A 17,942-nucleotide genomic window follows, 5' to 3' on the forward strand; every position below is an offset into this window, starting at 1 on the left:
CTTCTATGATGTGTCTATTTGAGTCTTTTGTCCACTTTTTTTCTAGAGCTATTTGTCTTTTCCTTACTGAATTGTAGGAATTTATATAATTCTGGAAACAAATCTTTTTTCAGATATACATGTTGTTAATATCTTCTTCCAATCTGTGATGGGTTTTTTGTTTTCTTAATGTTGTCTTTGAAAAGCAGTTTTTAGGGGCGCCTGGGTGGCGCAGTCAGTTAAGCGTCCGACTTCAGCCAGGTCACCATCTCGCGGTCCGTGAGTTCGAGCCCCACGTCGGGCTCTGGGCTGATGGCTCAGAGCCTGGAGCCTGTTTCGGATTCTGTGTCTCCCTCTCTCCCTGCCCCTCCCCCGTTCATGCTCTGTCTCTCTCTGTCCCAAAAATAAATAAACGTTGAAAAAAAAATTAAAAAAAAAAGAAAAGCAGTTTTTAGTTTTGACAACGGCCAACTTTTTAGGTTGCTTTGTTTTTATTTTTTTAATGTTTATTTATTTTTGAGAGAGACAGAGACAGAGCGTGAACAGGGGAGGGGCAGAGAGAGAGGGAGACACAAAATCCAAAACAGGCTCCAGGCTTTGAGCTATCAGCACAGAGCCTGACGCAGGGCTCAAACCCACAAACCCACCCAGGTGCTCCTCTTTATTTTTTAAAACATTTTTAAGGTTTTAGGTGTTTTTTTAAATTTTTAATGATTAGAATTATTTGTGTCTTGTCTAATCTTTGTCTACCCCAAGGTCACAAAAATATTCTCCTATGTTTTCCTCCAGAAGTTTTATAGTTATGGCTTTTACCTTTAGGTCTATGATTCATGTCAAATTAATTTTTTATGTGGTGTAAATTAGGGATGTAAGTTCATTTTTTACACAAAATAGATGGTGTAAGCACCATTTATAGACTATTATTTCCACCATTGAATTACCTTGCCAACTTTGTCAAAGTTTAATTAACTATATATTGGTGCATTCTCTAATCTGTTCCATTAATAAGCCAATTCAAAACTAACTCAATTTCTGTAACTTAGTATTAACTTTGAAATAAAGTAGTGGGGCACCTAGTGGCTCAGTCGGTTAAGTGTCCGACTTCAGCTCAGGTCATGACCCCATGGTTCATGAGTTTGAGTCCCATGTTGGGCTCTGTGCTGACAGCTCAGAGCCTGGACCCTGCTTCAGATTCTGTGTCTCCCTCTCTCTCTGCCCCTCCCTCGCTCACACTCTGCCCCTCTCTCTCTCAAAAATAAACCTTAAAAAAATGTTTAATTAAAAAACAAAGAAATAAAGTAGTGTGAGTCCTAGTTATTTTACAAGGTTATTCTGGTTTTTTTTTTTTTTTTTTTTAGATCTTATGCATTTCCATATACATTTTAGAATCTGCTTATTAATTCACAAAGAACAGCCTCCTGGAGTTGATTGGAATTGCACTGAATCTATAGATAAATTTGGAGAGAATTGATATCTTAGCAATATTGAGTTTTACAATCCAAGAACACTGATACAGCCTTCCATTTATTTAGGTCTTCTTTAATTTCTCTCTGCAATGTTTTACAGATTTTAGAAGTCTTGCATTTCTTTCATTAAATTTATTCTCAACTATTTTTATTTTATGGTACTGTATATGATTTTCTAAAATTTTATTTTCTGATTGTTTTATGTCACTCTACATATGACCTTGCATTTTGCAGACTTGCTCCCTTCATATACTAATTCTAGTGTGATTTTCCATAGATTCCTTTGTTTTTCCATGTAAAAAAATCTTCTCACTTGTGAATGAAGACAATTTTACTTTTTTTCCTATCTATATGTCTTATATTTTTTGTTCTTTTTTTTTTTTTTTTTGTGCTTATTTTACTGCACTGGCAAGGACTGCCATGAAGTAAAACATTCAATAAAATAGAAGGCCAGCATCTTTGTTCCAATAATATATAAAGGTCACCACTGAGTATAATGTCAGCTGTAGGCTTTCTATGAGTCTTTTTTCAGATGAAGAAGTTCTATTTATAATTTGCTAAGAGCTTTTATCATGATTGGCACTGAATTTTGTCATGTGCTTTTTCTACATTTATTAAAATGATATGTGACCTTTCTCCTTCATTCAGATAATGCATTGACCTCCATAGATTGTCTTCAAATGTTGAAACAACATCTTGTCATAATGTATTATCGTTTTTAAATATTGCTAGGTTTTATTCACTAATAGTCTGTTGCAGATTTTTCTATTATATTTATGAGACATGTTAATCTGTAATTTTCTCTTACCTTCTCTGGTAATCAGTAATGCTGACTGAGCTTATGACACAAGTTAGAAAGTGTCCTCTCCTCACATATTTTCTGAAAAAGCTTGTGTGAGATTGGTATTTTTCTTCCTTAAATATTTGACATATAATTCACTTGTAAAACCATCTGAGCCTAGAGCCATTTTTGTAGGAAGATCCCATTTTTTTAATGTTTATTTATTTTTGAGAGAGAGAGAGAGAGAGAGCACAAGCATATGTGTGGGGGAGGGAGGGACAGAGGGAGGGAGAGAGAGAGGGAGAAAGGGGGAGAGACAGAGAGAGAGAGAGAGAGAGAGAGAGAGAATCCCAAGTAGGCTCCAAGCTCAGTGCAGAGTCCAATGTGGGGCTCAATCACATGAACTGCAAGATCATGACCTGAGCGAAAATCAAGAGTCAGACACTTAACTAACTGAGCCACCCAGGCTCCCCAGAAGATTCAATTTTTTAATAGATGCAGGACTGTTTTAGTTTTCCATGCATTCTTAGATTGGTTTTGACAAAGTGTTTTTCTAATGAATGTATCCATTTCAACTAAGATATCAAATTTATGGGCATAACATTGTCATAATATTCTCAAATTACCAGTCGAATATCTATATGATCTATAATGATGTCCTTTTCTTCATTTATATTATAATTTGTATTTCATCTTTTTCTTGATTAGTCTAAATAGAGCTTGTTGCCTTAATTAGTCTTTTCAAAAACTAACTTTTAGCTTTGTTGATTTTCTCTATTGCTTTATTTCTACCTCACTGATTTCTGCTTTCATCTTTATTATTTGCTTTTTTTCAACTTACTTGGGTTTTATTTGTTTTCTCTGCTTCATAAAGTGGAAGCTTTGACCATTGATTTTGCACTTTATTTTTGTCTAATGAAAGCATTTAAAGTTATAAATTTCCCTCTAGGTTTTGCTTTAATTACATTCCACAAATTTTCATGTGTCTGTTTCTAGCTATAACAAAATACCATAGACTGGGTGGCTTAGAAAACAAACATTTATTTCTCACAGTTCTGGAGACTAGTAAGTCCAAGGTCAAGGAGGCAGCAGATCCATTGTCTGGTGAGGACCTGCTTCATGGTTTGCAGATGACCATCTTTACCTTGTGTCCTCACATGGTGGAGAGCAGAATGAAAAGGCAAGCCCTCCTATATCTTTGTATTTTTCAAAGAATACTTTGTAAATTTATTTTGGTGAGAGAAGGATAGATCATCTAACAAATGATGCTGCAGTGCCTAACTATCTGTAAGACAATAAGGCTGGACCAAAACCTCACAGGATTTAAAACATTACTTAAAGATTAAATAAGTATTTAAATATGGAGGAAAAAACAAACAAACAAAAAAATAACCTTAGCAGAGCTTTTAGGAGACTGTATTAGTTTTCTATTGCTGCTGTAACAAATTACCAAAAACTTAGTGATTTAAAACAACACAGATTTGCTATCACACAGTCTGGAGGTCAGAAGTTTCATACAGGTCTCATGGACTTGTCAGGTATTGGCAGGGCTGTGTTCCTTCTGGAAGATCTAGGAAAGAATCCATCCCCTTGCCTCTCATAGCTTCTAGAAGCTACCTGCATTCCTTGGTTCATGGTTCCTTGCACCTTCAGAACCAGCAACTGCATCAGTGTAACCTCTGCCTCCATTGTCATCATATCTCATTCTCTAACTCTGACCTTACTCTTCTGCCTTCTTCTTTAACTTATTGGGACTCTTGTGTCATGTCTCCTCTTATAAGGACACTAATCCCATTCATGAGGACTCCACTTTCGCTTTCATGACCTACTTACCTCCCAAAGGCCCTACATTCTAATACCAATATCCTGGGGATTAAGATTTCAACATATGAATACTGAGGGACACATTCAGTCCATGGCATTGTATTTTCATTATCATTCAGTTTCATTATTTTCTTTTTTTAATTTTTTATAAGGTTTATTTTTGAGAGAGAGACAGAGCATGAGAGGGGGAGAGGCAGAGGGAAAGGGAGACACAGAATCTGAAACAGGCTCCAGGTTCTGAGCTGTCATCACAGAGCCCGATGCAGGGCTTGAACTCACGAACCATGAGATCATAACCTGAGCTGAAGTTGGACACTTAACCCACTAAGCCCCCAGTTTAATTATTTCTTAATTTCTCTTGTTATTTCTTCTCTGGTCCTATTTTCAGTGCTGCTTAATTTTCAAATATTTAGAGATTATCTAGATAATTTATTGTTTTTGGTTTCCAATTTCATTATGATCAAAATAACATACTCTGCATGATTTCAATCTTTTGTAATGTGTTAAGATTTGTTTATTGCCTGGCATAGGATCTATCTTAGTGAATGTTTCAATGTGTATTTAAAAGAAGTGTGTATTCTTTACCTTGAGAATGCGATGATCTACAAAAGCCAATTAGGTCAAGTTATTTGATTGAATTGTTCAGATTTCTACATCTTACTAATTTTGTGTGTTATTTGTTCTATCAATTATCAAGAGAGAAGTGTTTAGAAAAATCTTTAACCATGGTTGGGGATTTGTATTTTTCTCCCTCTAGTCCTATAGATTTTGCCTGATGTTTTTAATGCTCTGTGCACACGTGTATGACAATTTTGTAATGTGGCACCTTGGCCAGGCTACTCTGAATTTCCATAATTCTACTTTCTACTCTTTCTCAGCTAAAGTGAGTCCCAAAGAAGATTCTTATGAGATTTGGAAGGTAGAAGGGGGGCAGAAATCATTTTGTAGTGCACACTTGTCAATGATGATGTGTTGGCTCGCTTTGTTGGCATGAAGCAGAAGCTGGGCCTTCTTCAGTTTCTTTGTCTCCTGGGCCAGGTGTGTGTGTTTAGCTTCATGATAAAATGCCCAGCCTCTATAGGATATGCCCACCACAGAAGTCAAAGGCAATAGAATGGACATGTCTTTTGGTCTGTCCTCATAGGGTTCAAGCTTGTGCATATTGGTTCTAGCTAGTCCTGATTTCCCCCTATTTTACATTCATATTCCTTTCTGACTAGCTGCCCTATGGACTTCAAGCTCAAGCATCATATCAGACATGGAGACAATAGCCTTACACAATTACATGAGCCATACGTATATATACATATATGTATACAGATATATATATATATATATATATATATATATATATATATCCTACTGGATCTACTTCCATAGTTGAACTCTGACTGATACAGAATATGGTACCAAGAATATCTCCTGAATATAAGGATGTGTTCTCTGAATAGGTTTTGAGTTTTCTGGAAACTGTTAGAGAGGCACTAATGACCCTGTTGCCATTGATAAGGAGGGCACTTGTCATCAATAACATGAAATGGCAAAGGAGTTACTTAAATTTTACTTACATATCTCTAATAAAGTACCAATGGAAACCAGATTCTGGTTGAGCAAGTATTTGCTTCCTTAGAACATTTTAGTCAACATGAGAAGTATAATGGGTGGGTTAGTTGGTTGGTTGTTACTAACTGTTCTAAAAAACTGGGAGAAAGAAAATGACCTCAGAGGTTTAAATTCACAGCTCAGGGTCTGAGTATAGCACCTGAAAGGTTCTATGACCTCTCTGGGAAAAACAAACACACAAACAAAAACATTTCATGTAGGTTCAGGATCAAGATTTCTTCTTTTTTTTTTTTAAGTAGGCTCCATGCCCAGCATGGAGCCCAACGTGGGGCTCAAACTCAAGACCCTGAGATAAAGATTTGAACTGAGAATCAGAGTCAGATGCTCAACTAACTGAGCCATCCAGGCCCCCTGCCAGAGCCAAGATTTCTAAAACCTAAATCCAAAGTCTAATCCTGCAAGTACCTGATTACAACACAAATTGCATTCCCATCTTTGCAAGGCCTCTTTTGTTAAAGTGAGGCATCTGTTGGGAAGGAACAGGATCTTGAAAATTGGAATTGGAACACATAGACAACATATGATGAAAGCAGGGCCTGAAGTTCCTAAATTACAGAATCTTCTTTGCCAATAGAAGTATCTTCCACCCCTGTCTGAGGGATTTAGTTTTCCTTTCCCTGAAGAACCATATTGGCCTACCTTGAGGTAGTTGCTTGCAAGGTACTACTGATTCTCCTCAGGACCTACCCCTGCCCTCTTTGCTGCTAACCATATAACAAGATTCAACTCTAAGCAAACCCCAAAGCGTGAGGTATAAAATGTGACTCATGAGGAGGTATGATATACACCAAAAGAGCTACATTATATTTCCCATTTATATAGATTGAATTCTGGGGAATATGTATGGGGATGTGTATGAAGGCTGTGGGATCAACATGGAGGGATAAAGTTGGATGGGGCCAAGTTTATCAATACAGGATCATTAAGCAGAAATTTTGTATTCACTGTTTTAGCTTCAGGGGCTTAGAATGTCTCTAACAGTTGATTTAGTTGGGTAGTTGAAACATGGACCTAGGGTTACCCTTCTCTAAATGAAATTTGAAATGCTGAACTTCGTTGATATGTTGAAGAGGACGGTATCCAAAGGCTTAGAAGATTGGAATGTTAGACTGTATTTGTCATGTGAGGCCTACTCACCAAAGCCAAAGAACAGACCTTTCATCACAGCTATGAAAAATAAGTTTGCAAAGGGAGTCCAGCAACCTTAAAGACCTCTGTGATTGCTCTTTCCTATAGGTCATAAATTACAACGGGAACTGCTACCATCAAACTTAAATCCCTATATGCAACAAGAATAATATCAACCTGGGATTCTGGGGAGGCTCAGGTCAAACCACAGCACTCAACTTCATATATTAGGTGGGTGTGGTTACAGCAAAGGGCTTGGAGACAAAGCGTAACAGTCTGATTTCAGAGATATGTGGTGTTGGCCATAGGTCTCTAGAAAAGAGATCATAGTGTCTCTAGAAAATAAATAAATGGGAAGCATACTGAATTCTTACTTGATCTGTGTAAGCAGAAAAATTATAGGTCCAGTGAACAGAGGTCTGTTTTGAATTGCCAAAATCTAGAGTCATGCCCCTCAATTGATTCCCAGACTTGATCCAGTTAACAGAACCAGAACCCCTTGAATGAAGGAAAGGCCACGTTCCATGAAGAAAACCCTTGTTACATTGCCAAAAATGGATATTGTTAATCTTTCTTCAAGTCTTCACCAAGAGGATCTGCAGCCATTACCACAGTACAGTGTGACTGCATTGGAGAAAGGAAAATAAACAAACTTTGGAGGATCATTGGACCCTGGATCTGAACTGACATTAATTCCATGAGACCCATTAGTTCAGGACACCAATTCCAGGAGACCCACATCCCCAATTAAGTGACCTGTTTGCCTGTGCAGAAGACAGAGGCAGATCTTGGAGAGTGACTGTAGATTATCATAAACATCATCAGCTGGAGATTCCAATTGCAGTAGCTGTTCCATATGTGGTTTTATTGCTTGGGAAAATCAATACAGAGGGTTGCTGGTTCGTTGTTGTTTTTATCAGTCTTAGAAATTGATTCACATCTATTTCTTCAACTCATAGATCCCATGCTTTTGACCTCCCTAACCCAGAACATCATTTAGCCTGTCTCAATCTCCCCTGCTGAAGGTGGAATGATAACAGTACCTACTTCATTGGGTTGTTGTGATGATTAAATAAATGTAGTAAGTGTTACAAAAGTGTTAGTTCTGGCTGTTTGTGACAGCTGTCACCATTTTTATCCATGCAAGGAAACAGTTGAGGGTGAGCAGTAGTTGAGGAATGGAAGCAAAATAATGGCAAAGTTTTTGGAGGTTTGTCATCATGGCCATAGCTGGAAGTCCTTAGTGCTTGCCCTGCTGGAATTAGATTGGTCCAGTACTTCAGCAGATTCTGTTGTTGCTAAAGAAGAGGTTCCCAGCATCCCACCTTTGATTCAATGCCTTCCATCACTTCTTGGACCCCTTCTTCCCTCTAAGGCTCCAGACCACAGGAGTTAGGTCCAAAGGTACAAGTCCTGGGAGAAGAGTTGTGACTTAGCAAGGCTTCCCCTGATTGACCCATCAAAAGGGAAACTCTCTCCCCTTTCTCCACCCCTGCTTTAATCATCCCTAGGAGAGAATAGCCCAAAGAAGTCTCCAGACATTTCAGACAAGAGCATGTCACTCTTTGTTGAAAACAATTCCCAGCCCCCAGCTGTGGATGCCTTTGTCTCCCCGTTTCCCTGCCTATTAAACACATGACAGCACATTGACTAATTGCTGGGAAATGAGGCCCTGAAGAATCTATTTCAAAAGAACCTGCAGCAAGATTGTCAAAAGAAGAGAGCTGGCCAGGAATGGGATGGGCATCCAGAGCTGGGGGCTGGGAACACAGCCCCACTGGCAGGGAGTCTTCTGGATGCTGAGAAACCAAGCCCAGGACCAACTGTCAAAGATGCTGGGAATTCAGAGCTGAGATTTGGGAGGTCATGGTCCTGGCCCCCTCCCCTCTGAACAGAAGCCTCAGTAGGCACACATTTGTCACTTCCTCTCCTGTTCAAGATTCCATTCCTCTCATAGACGCCCTGTGACAGAATGTCACAGTCTTCCTTCTGGAGGCTGAGTACAGAGTCATCGCTGGATGGGGCCATGGAATGGAAGTATAGAAGTATCCAGAATCACCTCTTGCTGTGTTCTCCAGCCCCAAGCAGTGCCCTCTCCCAAACTTGACACCTCTTGTTCGTATTCACAGACTAATCAAACCCAATCCATCCCACACCATGTTTCCTAAACACTCACTGATCACTATTAATCAGCAAGCTGGCGGTGCTGCTGCCCGCCCCTGTGAGCATCTTGTTAATGATGGGAGAAGACTGCCAAACGGCCAGCTCGGCTCCGGATGGTGAGGTATGGGTCTTGTCCAGACTGAGGAGGCAAAGGCATCACCGCGAGCTGTCTGGCACAGAACGGAGATCCCTGGTGCTTGATAATGAGAAACAAGCAGGCCCTGTCTCTGCAAAGAACAATGTTAAGAGTCCGTCCACATGCCCCCCTACTTTTTTTTTTATACCAGATGATCTTGGAGACCAAATAGGGTGGAGGGAAGCCTCAAGGTTGAAGGAAGCCTAGGTAGCCACCCTGACACTGAAGACCTCTGCATTTCCCCAGAACCCAGATCTAGAGATGGCCTACGGCAGCAGTAGGAGGGATTTAATCTAGTAGTGTCAGTTGAGCTAAGCATCAGAAGTACTTCCAGATGCAAAGTATTGCTAAAACTATTCCAGGTCAGGTTACTAAGGAAAGAAATGTTATATATGACCTGAAGGTCATTTACTCCATGTTTATTAGCTCATTCTGGACAATGCTTATATATGTTCATGTACTAATTTTCTACCAATGTTTCATGTACTAGGTTTTTCTATCAATACATGAAATTGAGGAAAGCTGGTATAGTATTTATTTGATGACCCTTGGTGTCTTCTCCTGCTGGAGATCATACTTTCTGGTATGCCCATTGATGTGCTAACCAGACATCACCTGAGTGATCAGATTAGCAAAATCAGACAGTGCATCAAGCCCTGGGTTAGAGGCAGGGGAAGCAATTCTTGAAGGAATTACAGAGATTAATCATAGCACAGGAGAGCACATCCTAGGAGCCAAAGTTGTGGCCCAGCAAGAATGCACCCATTCAGATGGAGGTGTCCCAGACGTCAGTCACAGGAGGCTCCATTGGAGGAATGGCTCCTGAAGATGGGGAAGGACAGGCACCAGGTACATGTCATAATTAGCTGGTTTCTCATGGCGGGGGGGAGGGGGGGGGGTGGTTCCAGGCAAGCCCAAGGGGAGGCATTTTGGGGAACTAGCATCTCTTCCTAGGGATCTGCCTTGAAATAGGTACCCAGAGCCACACGCCTGTTAGAATTTGTCACATGAATTAGGGACAGGGTGAACTCTTGAAGATGCCTCCTTTCTGCTCCCAAAACTTCTCACAGGCCTAGGACAGGGCTCAGTGCACCACCTCACTCCAATCCCCACCAGCATGGGGAACAGGATCAGGGAAGGTACAGCAGCTCACTTATCTGCCCAAAGATGACATCTTAGCCACCAAGAATGGCAGGCTTAGCTGGCCCAGGCCTTTCTGGGCCAGGACTCCCAGAACACACACAGGACCCAGTCTTCCTCCCCTGCAGGCCCCAGGCCTAACACTTTTATGTGGACAGCAGTTCCTGGGAGACCAAACCCTGAGTCTCTCTCGGGTGAATGGGCCAGGTCCCTGAGTCTAGAATTCATGGAGGAACACTTCCCTCACTCTCTATCTCCACATGGAATTGCAAAGGAACCAGCAGGAAAAAAATCAAAATTTCCAGGAAGAACGAAAGACCTGTTTTAAAGTCTATATGGCATGGAAGTTCTGAATGAAGTCCCTGGGCCCCAAATGTGAAGGTTTCATTTCTAGCTCTCCCATTTATTAGCTTGTGACCTTGTAAGCAAAGGAAGTGAGGAATGTAAGTTGATCTGGATTCTTAAGGTCTTACATCCTCATGTATAAACTGGGGACTAATAATCTTCTTGTATTCCTCAAGTTCATTATAATGAACTTGTATTACTTCTATAAGTAGATGGCTGGGTGGCATATAGAACAATGTGCTTTTTTTTTTAAAGGAATATATGATGTTAAAACATAAACAAAAGGGGTAAATACTAAATAATAAAGATTTTGCTTATTAAAAAAACAAATAATTACAAATAATTTGGGGGCAAATAATAATACCAACTTCATAGGGCTGACCTGAGGAATAAATGAGCCAATAATGTAAAATCTGAGAACAACACCCAGCATGTTGTAAGCACTCAAAAAAAAAAAAAAAAAAAAGGAAAAAGTGCTGGCTATTATTTTTAAACACTCGTCTGGCAGTGACATTTTGATATAGGGAGGGCTTACAGAAGCATCTGATTGAAACAGAAACGTTGAGACTTATTTGAAAATGCATTTACAAAGCAAGCAAGGCTTCGTTCCTTTTTCACTATTTCTTCATACAGTAAGGGGATAATAGAAATATTTTCTTCATAGGGTTCTTAGGAGCACTAAATGAAATGATATGTATGATGTGCTTAGAACAATGCCTGGCACTGAATAAACACCCAGTTAATGAGTAAGCACTCTGCAACCTGACTGGCTTAGGAAAATGCTGGAGGTGATGGGGGCAGGGGCCCAACCCCAGCCAGGAATTTTCTGGTTAGGAAGCTCTGCTCTGTTCTACAGCTAATATAAATCTTCCTTGCTGTGGTATAAGGCAAGCATTTAGACACAAGAATTTCCTGAGAATCAATCAGGGTGACAGACCTGGGCCAGGTCTTCAAGGAAGCTTCCTGCATTTCTTCCCCTGGGGGTGCTCATTGGTCTAGGGCCTAAGGGTTCATGTTCATGCCTGCCTAAAGACTGATGTCATGGCCTCCGGGAGGTCCTCTCAGCATCTAGGACTCGAGCTGCAGAGCATCTCCTGCAGAGCCAGGACTTAGAACAAGGACATCGGTCCGCCTGGATCACCTGAACTTAGGGTCAAGAAGAGACACAGGCGCTGGACCATAAAACAAAGAAACCCTAAGCACCCCTTGCTCTCTGGCTGAGAAACACACAGACACATGCTTTCAGCTACTCACCTGCTCTGGGCCTGGCTCTGACCCTCTCCCAGAGAGGCTCACAGGAGGGAAGGAGGGCCAGAGGCCTTGAGCCACTAGGAAAACCCACTTTAAGACAGTAGACAGATGAACACATTAGGCTGCCTCAGAGGACAGTGAAGAAACAGCAGGGCTGAGCTGCCCTGTTCTGCCACCAGCTCCTCACGGTTTACCTCGTGGATCCCAAAGTGAGCGTAGGAGTCGAAGTAATAATCTCTCGAGGTCATCTCCTCTGGGTTCAGCAGCTTGGACATCTTGCCCCGTCCTGGGCAGCTGGGTTGCGTGGAGACATGATGGACACATTGCACAGGCTTGGGTGGGGCGACGGGCTGAGGGGGCTGCGGGGGGGCACTGCTCACCTGAGGGGGAAAATAAAGGGTCTGGCGTCAGCAGTGGAGACCAGCTCTTGCCCTCTGAGATGTCACCCCTGCTTGCCTCCCCTCCCTGAGCCCAGGGGTTCCAGTCTGCCACAGCAGCCACTCCTAAGGGACGAATGGACCCTTCTGGAAGTCCCACTGAGGGCCATGATTTATGGAGAGGCGCCATGCTACTGAGGAGCCAAAAAAGACATCCATTTAACTTAATCCCATCTCTTAATAGTCAGGCGACCTGAGCCGACCCAGATCTTAGTTTTCATATGTGCTAAATGAGGACAACAATAGGCAAATAGCGAACACTCACTAAAGGGCAAGATGTATAGCATCACATAGCACGGTGGCTGCAGTGTAGATTCCAGAGCCAGTCTGCTGAAACTTGAATCCAGCTCTGCCACTTCTGAGCTATGCAATCTTAGGCAAAATTATTAACCTCTCAGTGGCTTGGTTTCCCCATCTCTCAAAGGGGAATAAAGTGATCCCCATCTCCTAGAGTCATCCTGAGGATTAAATAGTTGTATTTGTGAAGGGCTTATAAAAAGGCTTAGCACATAATAGGTGTTTGTTAAACTGAGTCCCACCTGCATGCTTAGATGAGTCTCTGGGCTTCTCCCCCAGCAGGCAGCACTTGCCCTCCCTCCCCACCAACAGAAGCAGGTATCTTAGGTTCTGGGGTCTCACACCTCTCGTCTTCCCTCCTGGCTTCTGTAAACTTTATTCTGAACTTTGGCAGAAGTTTACTCTGAGCTTGAATACCCACACTGATGGTGGCCTCCTGCCTGCACACAACCAATCACTGTTCTTTCTGGGTTCCCAGCCCCACCATGTAGCCTGGCTCTATACCCCACTGCAGCTGCCAATCACCAGCCAGGCCCTCTTCCTCTATAGGCTAAGGGGAGAAAGAGAAGAAGTTCAGGGAGCTTTGGGGCCCAAAATTTCAGCTTGACTGCAGAAGGGTAGTCATCCCAGGAGAAGAAACTTCTCTCCCTGGAGTGTAGGAATCCAGGTGTGTGAGCAGCACAGCAAAGGTTTCAAAGCAGGACAGAAGTTTAAAAAATAGTGGGGTACCTGGGTGGCTCAGTCGGTTGAACGTCCGACTCTTGATTTCGGCTCAGGTCATGATCTCACAGTGTCTTGGGTTCGAGCCCCATATCAGACTCCATGCTGTTAGCAGCTGTTAGCTTCTTGGGATTCTGTGTCTCCCTCTCTCTGCCCCTCCCCCCCCCCACTGCCATCTCTCTCAAAAATAAAATAACTTTATTTAATTTAAAAATAAATAAATATTAAAAATAGAGAAGGAGTACTATCCAGTAGTTGGTCTTCTGGGACTCCTGGATCCCAATCCTGCCTCTAGTAAAATTAAAAATAGATATTGAGAGGCAGGTGTCACGGTAAATCCTGGGGCCTCACTGCCTGGCTTTGAAACACAGCCCTGCTGTTTGGTGGCTGACAAATGACCTTTAGAAGTCATTTGTCATCACTGGGCCTCAGTCTCCTCCTCCATAAAATAGAGATCATGACAAAACCCATCTGAGAGAGTGGTCAAGAAGTTTGGGTGAGTTCATGTACATGAAGCATTAGAACACTGCCTTGCAATAGTAAGCTCTATTGTTGTTGTTATTATTATTATTGTTACCATTATAATTATTATTCAGATTACATAAACACTTCCCTGCTTTGTGCCTCAATTTTCTCATTTGTGAGCTGAATCAGCTCAGACTTACTAATCTTCTTCCCATCAAGGGAAATAGGGAGACCCTAGGACAGAGCAAGATCAAGAAACCCAAGGGATTCCATCTCTTCATTATGCTGTTCATACAGCCCCAAGACTGCCCTGTGCCCTGGGCTGGAAGACAGTGAGCTCAGGGGAGTGTAATGGTCCCATTTTCCTGGTGTATCTAGGCTACAGCCTTTGGGAAATAAGCAGACTTCCCAGTTTAGCAACATCAGATTTGAGGTCGGCGAGATCCCGGCTGGCTGGCAGAGGCAATCGGGGCTGCTTCATTAGAATGCAGCAGGTGTGCCCACCCTCAGCTTGGGATGTTGGTCACGGTCTCTGGGAGGCTAAAAATAGACTGTGTCAATTGCATACTCCCGTGCTGGCTGCAGAGTCACCTCTAAAGCTAAAGAAGGCGCTGTGCTTGAAGCTGACCCCAATCTTGACTCTATTTAAATATATTAAAGAGAGAAAAAGTCCTAGCTGGTCCAGGCAGCATGCATGGTCAGGGTCCCAGGAGCCTCCGGCACCCCTTAGCTGCCATTCAACTCTGATTTGAAGTTTCCCTTTTCCATGAGGTCTGTGAGATTTCTTTTCCCAGCTGCCAATTTACATTCTACCACGCACCATGCGTTGCATTCATGAAGCAAAGGAATGAGTGGATCTGATGGCCTTTCACCTCAATAACTACAGATCATGAGGATAAAGAGGTGACTGTGGCCCAGTCCTTGGTCCCAAAGACTGTCAGCCTAGCTCAGCCTCTGGCAGAGGGGACTTGGCACTCTGCCCATAGCTGATAGGTGTACCCTGTCCCAGGAGGCTGGGAGTGGGGTGGGAAACAGCAGTGGCCCATAATCCCTAGGCATTCAGCTACCTGGGGATGTTGCTTTTCATTCCATAAATACCTACTGAGCATTGACTGCAGCAAGGCACTGTGCAGGTCCTGTGGAAGAACAGACATATAAGAAGAGTGCCCTCAAAGGTCTCTGATTTCTGGTAGGAATATAAGACCTTTGAGGGCTCCACTAGATGATAGAATAGGATTTGCTTTATAAGGGAAGCTTGAGCAAATTGTCGTAGGGGTTTCAAAGGAGAGAATTCACTTCCATTTTAAAAATCAGAAGCGCTTGGGATAGGCAGTGGGGTAGGTGGAGTGCTTTCTGAATGGATTTTGGTAGGTGGAGCTGGTGGGAGGGAATTCTGAGAGAAGGGGATAGCTTGAACAAAAATGTAAAGGGGTGGGAAAGCAGCATGCTTGTTTGAGGAGCAACTTGGCCAAAATAGTGGGAGATTCCATTGAAAGGAAATTAAGGCCAGACTAAGAGATTGTAATTAAATACAAGACAATGGGGAGCTGTTGGTGGTGTGTAACCAGAGAGTTCTATGTTTGAGCTCTACTTTAGGAAGATTAATGTGGTGGCAGTGTACAGGTGGGGCAAGGAGGAGAAATGTCACATCAAGGGTCTGGGGATTGGGGAGGCATATGATATTGTGAGGCCATTTTCAAAGTCCAGTCAAGAAATAATGATAACCTGAACACTGTTGTATTAGAGGGCCTGCCTGCCAGAGAAATTGCAGAAATAGAATCCACAGGAGTTGGTAGCTGATGAGATATGGGGGAAAGAGAAACGTTGGAACCCAAGATGGCTTCAACATTTCAAGTCTGGGTGACTAGCAAAATGGTGGCGACATTAACAGGAATAAGCAAGTCAGCAGGAAGAGCAGGTGGGATGGGGGGGATAATGAGTTTCCATTTGGATTTGTGAAATTTGAAATATCATTGAGTCATCTAAAAAAAGATGTCAGGCAAGCAGAGAGTAGTGCAGTTCCAGTTAATAAATATCATAAGTAAAATAGAAAGGCAAATGATAAGCTGAGAAGTACATGTCTAACATATATGGACAAAAGTGAATATCCTTAATATGCAGAGAGCTCTTATAAACCTGTAAGAGAAAGGCAAACATCTTCCATTTAGCATTGGACAAAGGATCTTCTAGTCAATTCACATGAAAAAAAACACAAGGGGTGCGTGGGTGGCTCAGTCAATTGGGTGTCCAATGGCTGATTTCAGCTCAGGTCATGATCCCAGGGTTGTGGAATCGAGCCCCACATCAGACTCTTCACTGAGTTTGAAGTCTGCTTGGGATTCTCTCTCTCTCTCTCTCTCTCTCTCTCAAATAAAATTTTTAAAAAGAAAATAAAGGGCACCTGGGTGTATCCGTCGGCTAAGCATCTAACTTTTGACTTCAGCTCAGGTCATGATCCCACATTCGTGAGTTCAAGCCCTGCATCGGACTCTGTGCTGATGGCACAGAGCCTGCTTGGGATTCTGTCTCCCTCTCTGCCACAATCTCTCTAGAAATCAGGGAGCTTCAAATTAAAACAAAAAGTTAAAACTTTTAATTACCAAATAAGCTTGACTCCTCCAGAAACTATTAAAACACTGCATTTTTAAGGGCTGCAGAAAAAATAGGTACTTTCATACAGTTCTAGAGAGGATTTTTTTTGGAAGGCAGTTTGATAAAAATGCGTTAAAAGTCTTTAAAAGCACAAATCCTTAAACCCAGTAATTACTTTTTTTGGAATTCATCCTAAGGAAAGAATCATGGCAGACAACACAAAAATAGGAGTCAATCTAGAGGTTTCACAAAACAAAACTGCTTACGTAAACTGTGGTACATCCACACAACAGAATGCTATACAGCTGCTTATAATATTGTGGAAGAGTGGTTAATAAGAGAAATGTGATCACGATAAACCGTGGGCTGAGGAGAACAAGTGGGAGAAGAATAGTGTGATCACATTTTTAAAATTAAAACTTATTCATGCCTGTGTGTTAAGAGGGGAGATTCAAGGAAGGCACCAGAATTGGCGGCAATTATGACAGGGTGCTGGATTACAAACAGTTAATTCTTTCCTTTCTTGTGCTTGTTTATACTTTCAAAAATGTATGCCATTGACACGTACTATTTTGAAAACAGCAAAATGTAATAATATTGGTAAAAAAAAATATCCCAGACCTCTGGAAAGAAGCTGAGGCTGACACTCTGGGTGGAAACCTTCTGCTCAGAGAAAGGCTAAAGGGTTCACTTGAGAAAGCCCCCCAGGGAAGGTGGTAGAGGGGAATGAGGTTAGGCCAGGGAGAGAAGCTGGAAGCCTCCTTCTCTGAGGACCTTGGAGGCACCAGGGGACCTGGGGAGAGAGGCTTAGGGAGGAGTTACTTCTGTGACTGGCCCTCATCTGAGGATGTGCGATCCAAGCATTACACTCCAGTGACCAGTCAATGGTACCAAAGCAAAGACGACCTCTATCTAGCCTCACCCAAAAGGACACCGTGCCTAGGAAGCTGTGCAGTCACTTCTAAAGCTGAAGAAAGCTCCATGCATGAAGCTGACCCCAATCTTTACTCTATGTAAAGGTATTAAGAAGAGAAAAAATCCTAGCTGGTACAGGCAGCATACATGCTCAGGATAAGATCCTTCTGCACTCCTTAGCTCTGATTCCAAGGTTTCCTTTTCTACAAGATTCCTAAAACCTTTTTCTCATCTGCCAACCTACAAAAAGTGTCTACCATGCACCATGCATTGCATTCATGAAGCAAGGTGGTGAATGGATTTGGGGGGCCATTCACCTCGATAACCACAGGTCAAACAATGAAGACAAAGAGGTCACCACGGACCAGTCCCTAGTCCCAAAGGCTGTCAGCCTAGCTCAGCCTCTCGCATATGGGACTTGCACTATCCCATTATCTGATAGGTGTGCCCTGTCCCAAGAGTGGGAAACAGCAGTGGCCCATGGTCTCTAGGCACTCAGCTACATGGGGGTGTTGTTTTACATCCCATAAATACTGACCAAACATCTGCTGTAACAAGGCACTGTGCAGGTCTTGTGAAAGAACAGAGATGCATACAAACCCTCTAGGTCCCCATATGGGCATATAGGAGCCAGCATAGGAAGCCAGGTGTGTCTGTGGAAGCTACTAAAGTTTATTTTG

General features: G+C 42.3%; 1 protein-coding gene across 4 annotated transcripts in view; it reads right to left on the bottom strand.

The window, feature by feature from the left end:
* PRMT8 (protein arginine methyltransferase 8) overlaps window positions 1-17,942 on the bottom strand; it is a 97,952-nt gene that overhangs the window by 44,195 nt on the left and 35,815 nt on the right. For 3 of the 4 annotated variants that reach the window (XM_040462866.1, XM_040462868.1, XM_040462867.1), the window contains one exon: window positions 12,031-12,216. In XM_040462866.1, the coding sequence (XP_040318800.1) occupies window positions 12,031-12,216 (186 nt within the window). Of the gene's footprint in view, window positions 1-12,030; window positions 12,217-12,538; window positions 12,695-17,942 lie in introns of those variants that run through there. The other variant, XM_040462869.1, reaches the window with a different exon arrangement.

Source organism: Herpailurus yagouaroundi, unplaced genomic scaffold, assembly GCF_014898765.1.
Source record: "Herpailurus yagouaroundi ecotype Mexico unplaced genomic scaffold, PumYag 355, whole genome shotgun sequence".
NCBI classification, from domain to species: Eukaryota; Metazoa; Chordata; class Mammalia; order Carnivora; family Felidae; genus Herpailurus; species Herpailurus yagouaroundi.